Here is a 13558-nt window from a genome sequence, read left to right on the forward strand (position 1 = left end):
CGATGGAAATCATCTGCACAGGATGCAGCAACATGGCTGTTACAGTCAGTGCTGCGGTCAGACTTGCTGACCGCAAGCGCATCCCTGTCTCTGCTGCCGGCGCCGCTGCTGTCCGCATCCCGCAATGCAAATGCATGCGACCGCTCCTCACCTCCTCACCTCCTCGCCGCTCTGTCTCCTCCGCTTTCCGTGTCTGCCGGCACGCATGTCCCCGCCTCCTAGGGCATGCGCGCAGCAGCTCTTTCAAATTTAAAGGGCCAGCGCACCATTGATTGGTGCCAATCTCTTTTGAACCCTATATAACCCTGCACTTCCTTTAACCCCTTAAGGACTCAGCCTTTTTCCGTTTTTGCATTTTCGTTTTTTCCTCCTTACATTTAAAAAATCATAACTCTTTCAATTTTGCACCTAAAAATCCATATGCTGGCTTATTTTTTGCACCACCAATTCTACTTTGTAATTACATCAGTCATTTTACCCAAAAATCTATGGCAAAACTGAAAAAAAGACGCCATTTTGTAAATTTTGGGGGCTTCTACACAGTAAATTTTTCGGTAAAAATGACACCTTATCTTTATTCTGTAGGTCCATACGATTAAAATGATCCCCTACTTCTATAGGTTTGATTTTGTCGTACTTCTGGAAAAAAATCATAACTCCATGCAGGAAAATGTATACGTTTAAAATTGTCATCTTCTGACCCCTATAACTTTTTTATTTTTCTGCATATGGGGCGGTATGAGGGATAATTTTTTGCGCTGTGATCTGAAGTTTTTAGCGGTACCATTTTTGCATTGATAGGACTTATTGATCGCTTTTTATTCATTTTTTCTTGATATAAAAAGTGACCAAAAATGCACTATTTTGGACTTTGGAATTTTTTTCCGCGCACGCTATTGACCGTGCGGTTTAATTAACAATATATTTTTATAATTCGGACATTTCCGCACACGGCGATACCATATATGTTTATTCTTATTTTTATTTGCAGTTTTTTTTTTTTTTATGGGAAAAGGGGGGTGATTCAAACTTTTAATAGGGAAGGGGATAAATGATCTTTATTCACTTTTTTTTTGCAGTGTTATAGCTCCCATAGGGACCTATAACACTGCACACACTGATCATTGTTATCCCAAAGGGACCTATAACACTGCACACACTGATCTTTATCATTGATCACTGGTTTCTCATAGGAAACCAGTGATCGATGATTCTGCCACTTGACTGCTCATGCCTGGATCTCAGGCACTGAGCAGTCATTCGGCGATCGGACAGCGAGGAGGCAGGTAGGGACCGTCCGGCTGTCCTGTAAGCTGTTCGGGATGCCGTGATTTCACCACGGCTATCCCGAACAGCTCCCTGAGCTAACCGGCATGCTTTCACTTTAGACTTTGAACGCCGGGTCTAAAGGGTTAATAGCGCGCGGCAGCGCAATCAATGCCACGTGCTATTAGCCACGGGTACCGGCCGTGGTTAGAGGCCGGGCCCGACCCGCTATGACGTTATAGATCGGGAGCGGACTCATGACGTACCGGTACGTCATGAGTCCTTAAGGGGTTAATCCTTGCCGGATCTTTGTGCCTTTATTGCTTAAGATAAAGCGTTTACTTGTGTCTTGCCTTGCCGTGTATCTGACCCCTTTCTACGTACACTGACCTTGCTCCTGTGCCACCTGCCTTCTGGCCTCTTGCTACATGACCTGACCTTGCATCATTGCCGCCGGCCCAGACCTCCTGCCTGTCCTGACTTCGTCTGTGCCTCATCCTTCCTGTGCCACGTTATACCTTGGCTGCCTGTGCGGACGAGTCGTATCAGGGGTAGCGACCTGGGTGCCGCCTGCCGCAGCAAGTCCATTCCGCTTTGCGGTGGGCTCTGGTTAAAATCACCGGCCACCTTAGACTCCGCTCCCTGGTACGGCCCACGTCATCATCCTCACAGGTCAGTGGATCCACCTCACCACAGCCGTGACAATGGCCTAGATAATAGGTTGGTCAATGTTACTTGGGCAATATATATATTGCACCACAATGGGGACATTCTATAAAATGTTTGCGGCACTGCCATATTCTGTTACCATTCTCTTTGTAGGACCATGACACTTGAGCGAGCACTCCTGATTCTGCTGTAATAAAAGCTTTGCAGATTGCTTCTTCTCTATGCCTTTCCTGTACTCAGTGCCCCATAGGAGTGGTAGTTATTTAGGCAACTGGGGAATCACAAGTATCATACATTTAATTTAAATGAGAACGCTGTAAATTAATTGGACAATGTATTATGGGCTCCCCCTATTGGAAAATAGTGTAAATTACCTGAATAAGGAATTCCAGGTTTAGGAATATCCCAGAAGATCAGACAAAACTCTCCTATCCTGACTAAACACATACCTCTCCCGATTCCTGCAGAAAACTGCTGTGAAGAGGAGGCGAGAATACATGGATTACAATGTGGGGGCTGCATTTAATAAGAGGGTCTGGTCTGGGGGTCTGAATTTACTTAGTGAGTCCAGTATGACACCTGTATTTATTCAGGAGATCTGGATAATTTAGGGAGCCTGCTCTGTGGTCTGTACATTTTTAGAGGATCTGATTTGGGATCTGTACTGTATTTATAAGGTCTGAACTTGTTTAGGGGTAATCAGGTCTAGGATCGATTTTTGTCTAATGGGTCTAATCTGGAGTCTGTGTTTAGGGGGTTTGGTCTGGGGGTTTGCTTATATTTATTTTTGATGTCTGGATTAGTTTAGGGGTGATCATGTGGGGAACTTTGTAAAGTGGGTCTGATCTGGAGTCTATGTTTAGGGCATCTGGTCTGGGATCTGTATTTATAAAATGTAGATTTAAAGGGGTGCTTCGCCCTTAGACATCTTATTACCCTATTCAAAGTATAGGGGATAAGATGTCTGATCATGGGGGTCATCGGATCCCTGCGATCTCCCTGGAGCACCTGGCTGCGGTGCCACACCACGCCCCCTCAATGCAATTGTATGGGAGGGGGCGTGGCCGACATGTCATGAGCCTCCGGTGCCGCAACGCTAGTCATCCAGCATGGAGCAAAGATGGCGGGGGGTCCCAGCAGCGAGACCCCTGCGAACAGACATCTTATCCCCTATCCTTTGGATAATAGGGGATAAGATGTCAAGGGGCGGAGTATCACTTTAAGGTGTTAGGTCTGGTATCTATATTTCTTTACTGAATCTGATCATAGGTCGATATTCATTTAAGAGGTCTGGTGTCTGTTTTTATTTTTTATGTCTGGATTTGTTTAGGGGTAATCCAGTCTGGGATCTTTATTTGTTTATTGAGTCTGAGCTGGAGTCTGTGTTTAGGGGGTCTGGTCTGGGGTTTGTTTTTTGGGTACTACATCTGAAGGGATTTAGGAGGCTGCGATCAGTCTGGAGAGTCTTGTCTGGGATCTGTCATAATTTAGTGCATCTTCTCTGGGGTTTGTAATTACAATATCTAGATTTAAAGGGGTACTCCACCCCTAGACATCTTATCCCCTATCCAAAGGATAGGTTAGAAGATGTCTGATCGTGGGGGTCCCGGTGCTGGGACCCCCGCAATCTCTGTGCAGCCCCCAGTGTTTATTTAGAATTTAGAAGCAGGCGACAGGGTCGTGACATCATGTCCACGCCACTCCCCTTCCCACAGACTTGCATTGAGGGGTGTGGCTGTGACATCATGACCTCGCCGCCTGCTCCAAGTGTTCGGAACAAAACGTTCTGAACGCTGGGGCAGCGGAGTACCCCTTTAAAGAATTAGAACTGTGGAATTTGTATTTATTAACTGGATCAAGGGGTGTAGCTATAGAGGTAGCAGTCGCACCGGGGCCCTGGTGCCTAAGGGGGCCCCAAAGCACATTTGACCCATAAGAGACTAGTATTATAATTGGCATAGAGGGCCCTGTTGAATATTTAACATCAGGGCCTAGGAGCTACAAGCTGAGCCTCTGACTGGATCTTATATTTCTCTGTATTCATTAAGGGGGTCTGGTCTGGTGCTTTATATTTATTTATGTGGTTTGGGCCTATATTTAGGGGTAATAGGGTGCGGGAACTTTGTTTATTGGGTCTGATATGGAGCCTGTGTTTAGGTGGTCTGTATTTATTAAGCAGGGTCTGGTCTGGGGGGGGCTTTGTTTATTTTAGGGGATTTACTGCATCTGTATTAATAAAGTGGGCCTAGGATTAGTCTAGGGAGTCTTGTCTGGGACCTGTCATGAGTCTCCCAAATCCCAAGTCTCCCAAATTTAACATAGGCATGTGTATAAGTATAGATCCAATAGAGGTTATACTTTTTATTTTTTATTTCTTTTCGTTTTGGCGTTACGAACAGGAAACAAATTCTCATAAATAGCTTTAAATTGTTTATTTCCTTGCAAATATTCCCACTTGTAATAAAACACACATACATAGTGATTAGTCGATTAAATTCAGTCATTGTGCTAAACCATTGGATTATACATTGACCATTAGGACCCTTTGTCATTGTTACAATATAGCAGTTCATCAATGTCGTCACTTCTGTCTCACTTTCATCCCCCATATAACGTGAATCAAATATGAACTGTAGGAATTCTGACTATTGGGGCCAATTATAGGTGAACATTCATTGTCCTTTAGCACGTACTGGGTTATGTACAAGAATCGTAGTGCCCTACAGCAAATGGGCTCACCTTTAAAACACTCGTATATTGGTATATATATATACACGTATATATGTATATATATATATATATATATATATGCTGATTCATTTTATATTATAGTATAACAGGGGTCTGTTTTTTTCTAACTCATTGCTACAAATGGAAGCTTGTAGATTTCTGTACGCAGGTAGCTCCCCCTAATGGTAGCCACAGGTAAACCGAATTGTATGATCTAGCAATTCAGTGCTGGAACAACTTTTTGTAATTTTTTAGGAAAAAAAATGTAATGAAAGAATATCATAGATGTTACATGCCTATGGACAAGTATTCTGGACCCCAGATAGGTGCACTAATAGGAATCCATTAGGTGTGACCCAATCTGACAGGCACCCTCGGAGTTTCGACTGTCTCACTTAATTCTTGCATGGTGGTCACATGACTTTAACCTTGACATCTATTGGAATGTGACTGAAGGAAGAAGACTGCTGGAGAATAACAGGTGACCTGTCTGGTCTACAGTACATATGAAGATTACAATATAGACAAGATATAAACACCCCAAGTCTCACTTACGCCCCCCCTAAGCCCGAGAGATAGTACTACAAAATGCTACGGCTCCTTTCTCCCTCTATGTACACGTCTAATGAAAGGTAAATACTTTGTTCTTCCAAGTCACCTAACACAGTGTTACGGTTTAAAAAGAAATCCTGCCCCCCTCCACCAAAAACAACGCTACAGAGTACAGAGTGCACGCCCCCCTTCCCTTCCGCTACTACAGGTAGAAAGGTAGATAATTTGTTATGCCATCTTGCGTCTGGCACCGGTGCCCCCGGATGTCATCTTCTTGATGGGCTTCCATATTGGCTGTCGTCGATCAGTCCACCATCTTATCTTGCTTCTTCTTCTCTTCCTTTTTCTTCTTTTTGGACTCTGTGAGACAGAAAAAAAAAATCTTGAAGTTATTATAAACCATTTTAAGGGCAACAGGGGAAATGTAGCACAATTGGTGCAAAGTAAAAAGGCTTCAAGGAGGCATCAAATGTCTATGAAGTAGCTACAGATTGGATGGAAGAGTTCTAATATGTCCATAAAGCCTTAGGTTTGCCACTTAAATTATCAAATAATACCATATCAATGGAGTGTAAGTTTAGAACTTGGCTTTTCTTTGATACCATTTCTTACCTAATATCTGTATGGTCTAGGGTAGTGAAAGCATTCATTTCATTATTACCAGGAACGCACAGCAGTTCTACACTAAAGGATTTAATTTCTGCATCCTGGTGGTCTAGTGTTGTAAAGGGGTTAATGTCAGCATCTCTGGTGGCCTAGTGTTGTAAAGGGGTTATGGCAGCATCCCTGGTGGCCTAGGAAAGTAAAGGATCAATATTATTGTAGACCATCCCTGTGGTCTACAATAATCAAGATTTAACATCAGCATCCCTCGTGGTCTAGTGTTGTAACAGAGTTAATGTCAGCATCTCTAGTGGCCAAGGGCAGTAAAGGGTTAATATGAGCATCTCTGTGATCTACAGCCCTATCCAACTCCGGTGACCTAGGGCAGTAATGGGATAATATGATTATCCCTGTGGTCTACGATAAAGAAAGGTTAATGTCAGCACCCCTGGCGGTCTAGGGCAATAAAACGTTAATGTCAGTATCCCTGGTGGTCAAATGTTGTAAAGGAGTTAATATCAGCATCCCTGGTGGCCTAGGGCAGTAAAGGGTTTAATATGAGCATCCCTGTGGTCTACGATAATAAAGGGTTAATGTCAGAATCCATGGTGGTCTATGACAGTAAATGATTTATTGTGGCATCCCTGGTGGTCTAGGGCAGTAATGGGTTAATGTCAGCATCCATGGTGGTCTAGGACAGTAAGAGATTGAGTTCAGCATTCCTGGTGGTCTATGGTATTATAGGGTTAATAAGAGCACCAATGGTAAAGGACTGCTATCAGCATCCCTGTTGATGTAGGACCAGAGATTGAATGATTGATTTTTACCACCAACCGGCCTTATTCTACTGACCCCAATGGATTTCCCCAGCAACCCTACAAAAGACCCCCAAAAAACAAATCTTTATCTTCAAGAACTTGGAGAAGATGTACAGTACGACAACTGTAAGCTCTGCTTAGACTGTGAAGTGACGTCACAGCTTACAGGAAGAGACCATAGCTAAAATGAAAGACTTCGGATAATAACATTCATTTTGACACAATACACAGGTTGTTTCTGTTGCCAGACAACCTCTTTAATTCCTTATTTTGAGACTTTATTGGGATAAAGGGGATCCCATGGATTAAATATGAGATACTGCAAGTATATAAAAGGTATGGTCACATGTTGCAGATTTTCTGCAGTTTAGAAATATTTAGTGGATATGGAAGCCATTTTACTATGGAGCTGACTCCATGGGTAAGGTCATTGTGCCTTGTATGGTGATAGTCCCCTCTAATATGGTATCCAATGGAACATGGGACAACGTGTTATGACAAATTCCTACTCAACTACGGCAATTCTGGAAATATATTCATAGGCCAGAAAGCTTAAAGGGGTACTCCATCCCTAGACATCTTATCCCCTACCCAAAGGATAGGTGATAAGATGTCTGATTGTGGGGGTCCCGGTGCTGGGACCCCCGCAATCTCTGTGCAGAACTCAGCGTTTGTTTAGAACGCTGGGTGCAAGCGTTGGGGTTGTGGCATCATGTCGACACCACGCCCTCTCCCATAGACATGCATTGAGGGGCGTGGCTTGCAGCGATCTCGGCTGCGGCACCCCAGACATCCGGTGCACGGAGCCAACTTCGCTCCATGCCGGATGACTGGTGATTACGGGGAGGAGGCTCGTGAAGTCATGGCCACGCCCCGTGACGTCACGAGCCTCCAGCGCTGCACCCGACGCTCTAAACAAACACCGGGTACAGCAGGAATATCACGTGGGTCCCTTTGGATAGGGGATAAGATCTATAGGGGTGGAGTGCCCCTTTAAAATGATAACATGGCATTGTAGGAGATCTTTATTTTGCACACACAAAGAATTTTATTTATTTTAGAGACGGAAAATTCCAGAAGTTTCCAGCTGGGAGCCCCTGAGGCAGGTAAGCGCATGCATTATACAGCCCAGTAGGATCATTATAATGCAGGCGGGCAGAGCGCCGGTCATGTTCTTCACCAGTGTGAGGAGAACATAATAAATATGTATATCCTGGACTAGCTGTGCGGCCCCCATAGTGTTAGATGACAGATGGGCAATGAAGGGGACGCCATTAATTCTGCCTGTTTTCAGCAACTCATCGACTGTGACCGCGTGAAGTGTACGAGTGTCCAGAGAGAGAGAGCGGGGAGTCAGACCGCAAGGAGAACCCAAGGCTTTCAACGGGACCGATCCGCTCTGAATTCAGGACGTTGTGTCACTCATCATTGCCATGCTACGCCAGGAAGAAAGCAGCAGGCGACCGCTGGAGGAAACGGGTCACGGCTCAGGAGGCTGTGCTCTGCCCCACACTTCCTTCCTTCACTGGTTTTATTTATCCACCTTTCTGGTTTCAATGGTTTTATTTTTTTTTTATTACTCTATACAGTGCCTTGCAAACGTATTCTTATATAGATTTTGTCATGGTAGAGCCACAGATTCAAATTTATTTAATTGTGCTGTTGTGTACAGGTAATTGACCTGCAGAAAAAATAGTCCATCGTTTGGAAGTGGGGGGAGGGGGAATACTACATAGATTTAAAAAGAATGCAAATATATTCACCCCTTTACAATGCGACCAATTGCCTTCACAAGGGACATCATTAGTAAATAGGCTCCACCTGTCAGCCATTTAATCCCAGTACAAAAACACCTGTTCTGTGAAGGCCTGAGTGTTTGTTAGAGAGCATTACTGAACAAACAGCAGCATGAAGACCAAGGAGCTCACCGAACAGGTCAGAGACACAGTTGTGGAGTAAAGTACAAAGCAGGGTTAGGTTTTATAGAAACATCCCAAGCTTTGTACATCTAAATTTGAAAATAAAAAGAGTAGGGCACAACCTCAAACCTCCAAGACAAGGCCGTCCACCGAAACTGATAAGCCGGACAAGGAGAAAATAATTCAGAGAAGTAACCAAGAGGCCCATGGTAACTCTGGAGGAGCTGCAATGCCAACAACTGAGATGGGGAAATATGTCTGCAGAGCAACTATTAGTCGTGTACTCCACAAACCTGGCCTTAAAGGAGTCTCCTATGCAAAGGTTAGAGGGTAAGATGTCGGCTCGCGGGGGTCCTGCAGCTGGGGAGCTCGGCTGTGGCACCCCAGACATCCAGTGCACAGAGTGAACTTCGCTCTGTGACGGATGACTGGCGATGCGGGGCGGAGGCTCGTGACATCAGAGCCCCGCCCCGATCGTGATGTCACAGCCACGCCCCCTCAATGCAAGTCTATGGGAGGGGGCGTGACATCTGTCATACCCCCCTCCCATAGACTTGTATTGAGGGGGTGTGGCCGTGACATCACGAGCGGGGCGGGGCTCTAATGTATTGAGCCTCCGGCGCTGCACCCGACTCCTTTAATGGAAGAGTGGCAAGAAGAAAGCCATGGTTGAAAGTGACTACAAGACATCCCATTTGGAGGATGCCACATGCCACGTGGGAGACACAGCAAACATGTGAGAGATGGTGGTCTGGTCAGATGAGACCAAAATTAAACTTTTTGACCACAGTGCAAAACAATATGTGTGGTGGAAAGCCAACGCAACCTCACAGTGACACATGGGGATTGAAGCATCATGGTGGGGGGGGGGGGGTTCTCGTCACCAGGTAGAGAATTGGTCGAAATTGATGGATAGATGGATGGAGCCAAATACATTGAAAAGAATCTGATGCAGCCTGCAAAAGACTTGAGACTGGGACGGAGGTTCATCTTTCAGCAGGACAATGGTACTAAACATACAGCCAGAGCTACAATCGAATGGTTAACTTCAAATAATGTCCTAAAATGGTCCAGTCAAAGTCCAGACCACAGACGGTCATCATCCAATCTGACTAAGCTTCAGCTTTTTTTTGCCAAGAGAGAGCCCCAGTATTAGGATCACTGACTAATAGGATAGCTACCTCAAATAGTTGCCACTAGAGAGTCCAATTTCTTCCTTCTGGAGGAGAGCATTTTACAAACCTACAGAATAGCTGCCTCCAATAATTGCCACTAGAGAGACAACTTCCTTTCTTCTGGAGGAGAGCTGTTTTACTTACCTAAAGGAAAGCTGTCTCTAATAGGGGGCACTAGAGAGACAACTTTCTTACTTCAAGAAGATAGCTACCTCCAAATGGTGGCACTACAGAGCCAACTCCCTTCCTTCTGAAGGATAGCTATCCATAATAGGTGGTACTAGAGAGCCAACATTCTTCCTTCTGGTAGAGAGCTGTTTTATATACCTACTGGACAGCTATCTTCAATAGGTGGCCTTAGTGAGTCAAATTTCCTTCCTTCTGGAGGAGAGCTATTTTTACATAACTATAGGATAGTTACTTCCAAAAGGAGTCCCTAGAGAGTCAAATTTCTTTCTTTTGGAGAAGAGCTGATTATATACCTACAGGATAGTTACTTACAAAAGGTGGCACTAGAGAGCCAACTTCCTTCCTTCTGAAGGAGAGCTATTGTACATAGTTACGGGATAGTTACTTACAAAAGGTGGCACTAGAGAGTGATCTTTCTTCCTTTAGGAGGAGAGCTGTTTAAATACCTACAGGATAGTTACCGCCAAAAGGTGGCCCTAGTGAGTCAACTTTCTCCCTTCTGGAGGAGAGCTATTTTTACAAAACTACAGGATAATTACTTACAAAAGGTGGCACTAGAGAGCAAACTTTCTTCCTTTTGGAGTAGAGCTGTTTACATACCTACAGGATAGTTACCGCCAAAAGGTGGCCCTAGTGAGTCAACTTTCTCCCTTCTGAAGGAGAGCTGTTTTACATACCGAAAGGAAATCTATTTCCAATAGGTGGCCCTAGTAAGTCAAACTTTCTTCCTTCTGGAGGAGAGCTATTTTTACATACCTACAGGATAGTTACTTCCAAAAGGTGGCACTAGAGAGCGAACTTTCTTCCTTTTGGATCAGTGCTGTTTACATACCTACAGGATAGTTACCTCCCAAAGGCGGCCCTAGTGCAGTGTTTCTCAAACGTGGACGTCAAGTACCCCCAACAGGTCATGTTTTTGGATTTCCTTAGTCTTTCACAGCTGATATAGGTGGTGTTGCCTGATTCACTGACCATAATTATATCACCTGTGAAAGACTTAGGAAATCCCGAAACCGTGACCTGTTGGGGGTACTTGAGGACCGTACTTGAGAAACACTGCCCTAGTGAGTCAACCTTCTCCCTTCTGGAGGATAGCTACCTCCAACAGGTGGCACTAAAGAGCCAACTTTCTTCCTTCTGGAGGAGAGCTGTTTTACATATCTAAAGAATAGCTCTATCCAAGAGGTGGCACTAGGGAGAATTGCTTTTAGGCTCTTAATGGAGGCGGTAGATCTATTGCTTTATATTTTTCATTCCCATCTCGCTCCCCTTCCTCCTTACATTTGATTGTCAGGCTTTCAATTACAAAAACCACTTAAATTTCATGAAACGTTGCGATTCCGGTGTAGCGGCAGCCTCCAGATCCGCGCCTAAAATAATCTCTTCTCATTATTGGGTGCATAGCTGAGCAGCGAAGATTTTTTTTTATTACATTTGCAGCCGGGCGGCTGCCAACCTCGATTCAGCGACTTCTCCATCTTCTTCTCTCCACAATACGCCATTGTCTTATTCCTGGACATATTACAGGGCATCTACACAAAACGTATCCCCCCCCCCCCACCTCCCTTGTCGTACCAGGGTACGAATAATGCATCTCATTCCCCGCACACATCAAAGGTGACCCCCGTGGGGTCCGTGAATTCTTTACAGTCTTTAAATTCATGTGGAAACAAGAAACCAGAATGGTTCTGGGTCAATGGTGCGGTAGAACAGGTGGGCTCCGGGATAAGATAGGGGCCAAAACTACATCTCTATAGGACAAAATAACTTTATTTTCCAGGGCTGGGTGGAGGCCAACGACCGAATTTAATTATAGAAATGGTTCAGGTCGTACATTAGCTGTAAGGAGGTGACTGTACACACAGCGCAGCATTGAAAGTACAGACTGTGACCTTTAACCCATTGGACAAGTTAATAGGAAATTACTTGGGCAACAAATATGAGAATCATGTTAGTAAATTAGCACAGACACTAGTGTATAGTGAAGCAAGGCTCCTGCATGTCAATATGCATCTGTATGTGGTGAGCTCCCTCTAGTGGCAGCTGAATGCAGAGAGAATGTTATCATTGAGCCCTATGGTGGTGTAAGGGAAAACACCATGATGCCGCCCCTTTGGCAATCTGTTTGTACTGTATATGTGGATCACCCTGTTGTGGGATACTCTGCTGGCACCAGAAATGTTGGGGCAATCTATAGACGCTGGTTATTTTGTTAGCACTGTTTATATGGAGGCACTGTGTAAAGGCAGTGCTGGTGTGGTTTGTGAAATGGCACTGTTTTTAGAAGGTTGGTACATGTGGTGGGAAGTCTGCTTGTGCTGTTTAGTAAGTCAATTTGCCGGTATGTGGTATGTGGGGTGTTATGCATGCCCTATAGTTTATGAGGACAGTCTGTTGGCACTGTTTATGTGGGGAACTTTGCTGGTACTGTATATGCGCTGCACTTTGCTGGTACTGTATATGTGGGGCACTTTGCTGGTACTGTATATGTGGGGCACTTTGCTGGTACTGTATATGTGGGGCACTTTGCTGGTACTGTATATGTGGGACACTTTACAATGCTGCAGATGTGGGGCACTTTGCTGGTAATGGGTATGTGGGGCACTCTGTTGGTACTGTGTATGTGGGGCACTTTGCTGGTACTGTATATGTGGGGCACTTTACTCGTCCTGTATATGGTGAGCACTTTTCTGGTACTGTACATGAGGGCACTTTGCTGGTTCTGTGTATGAGGGGCACTTTTCTAGTACTGTGTATGTGGGGCACTTTTCTGGTACTGTGTATGTGGGGCACTTTCCTGGTAGTATATATGAGGGGCACTTTGCTGGTACTGCATATGTGGGGCAATTTTCTGGTACTGTATATGTGGGGCACTTTCTGGTACTGTATATGTGGGGCACTTTCCTGGTACTGTATATGTGGGGCACTTTCCTGGTACTGTATATGTGGGGCACTTTCCTGGTAGTATATATGTGGGGCACTTTTCTGGTACTGTATATGTGGGGCACTTTAGTGGTAGTATATATGTGGGGCACTTTGCTGGTACTGTATATGTGGGGCACTTTGCTGGTACTGTATATGTGGGGCACTTTGCTGGTACTGTATATGTGGGACACTTTACAATGCTGCAGATGTGGGGCACTTTGCTGGTAATGGGTATGTGGGGCACTCTGTTGGTACTGTGTATGTGGGGCACTTTGCTGGTACTGTATATGTGGGGCACTTTACTCGTCCTGTATATGGTGAGCACTTTTCTGGTACTGTACATGAGGGCACTTTGCTGGTTCTGTGTATGAGGGGCACTTTTCTAGTACTGTGTATGTGGGGCACTTTTCTGGTACTGTGTATGTGGGGCACTTTCCTGGTAGTATATATGAGGGGCACTTTGCTGGTACTGCATATGTGGGGCAATTTTCTGGTACTGTATATGTGGGGCACTTTCTGGTACTGTATATGTGGGGCACTTTCCTGGTACTGTATATGTGGGGCACTTTCCTGGTACTGTATATGTGGGGCACTTTCCTGGTAGTATATATGTGGGGCACTTTTCTGGTACTGTATATGTGGGGCACTTTAGTGGTAGTATATATGTGGGGCACTTTGCTGGTACTGTATATGTGGGGCACTTTGCTGGTAC

The 13558-nt window shown here is 44.9% G+C and overlaps 1 protein-coding gene across 1 annotated transcript in view; it reads right to left on the reverse strand.

Moving 5' to 3' along the window:
• Positions 1-4352: 4352 nt before the first annotated feature.
• PTN (pleiotrophin) overlaps positions 4353-13558 on the reverse strand; it is a 48713-nt gene continuing 39507 nt past the window's right edge. Inside the window, exon 5 of the mRNA XM_056517755.1 lies at positions 4353-5577. Within this exon, the coding sequence (XP_056373730.1) occupies positions 5522-5577 (56 nt within the window). The 3' untranslated portion in view covers positions 4353-5521. The remainder of the gene's footprint in view (positions 5578-13558) is intronic.

This window comes from Hyla sarda, chromosome 4, assembly GCF_029499605.1.
Source record: "Hyla sarda isolate aHylSar1 chromosome 4, aHylSar1.hap1, whole genome shotgun sequence".
NCBI classification, from domain to species: Eukaryota; Metazoa; Chordata; class Amphibia; order Anura; family Hylidae; genus Hyla; species Hyla sarda.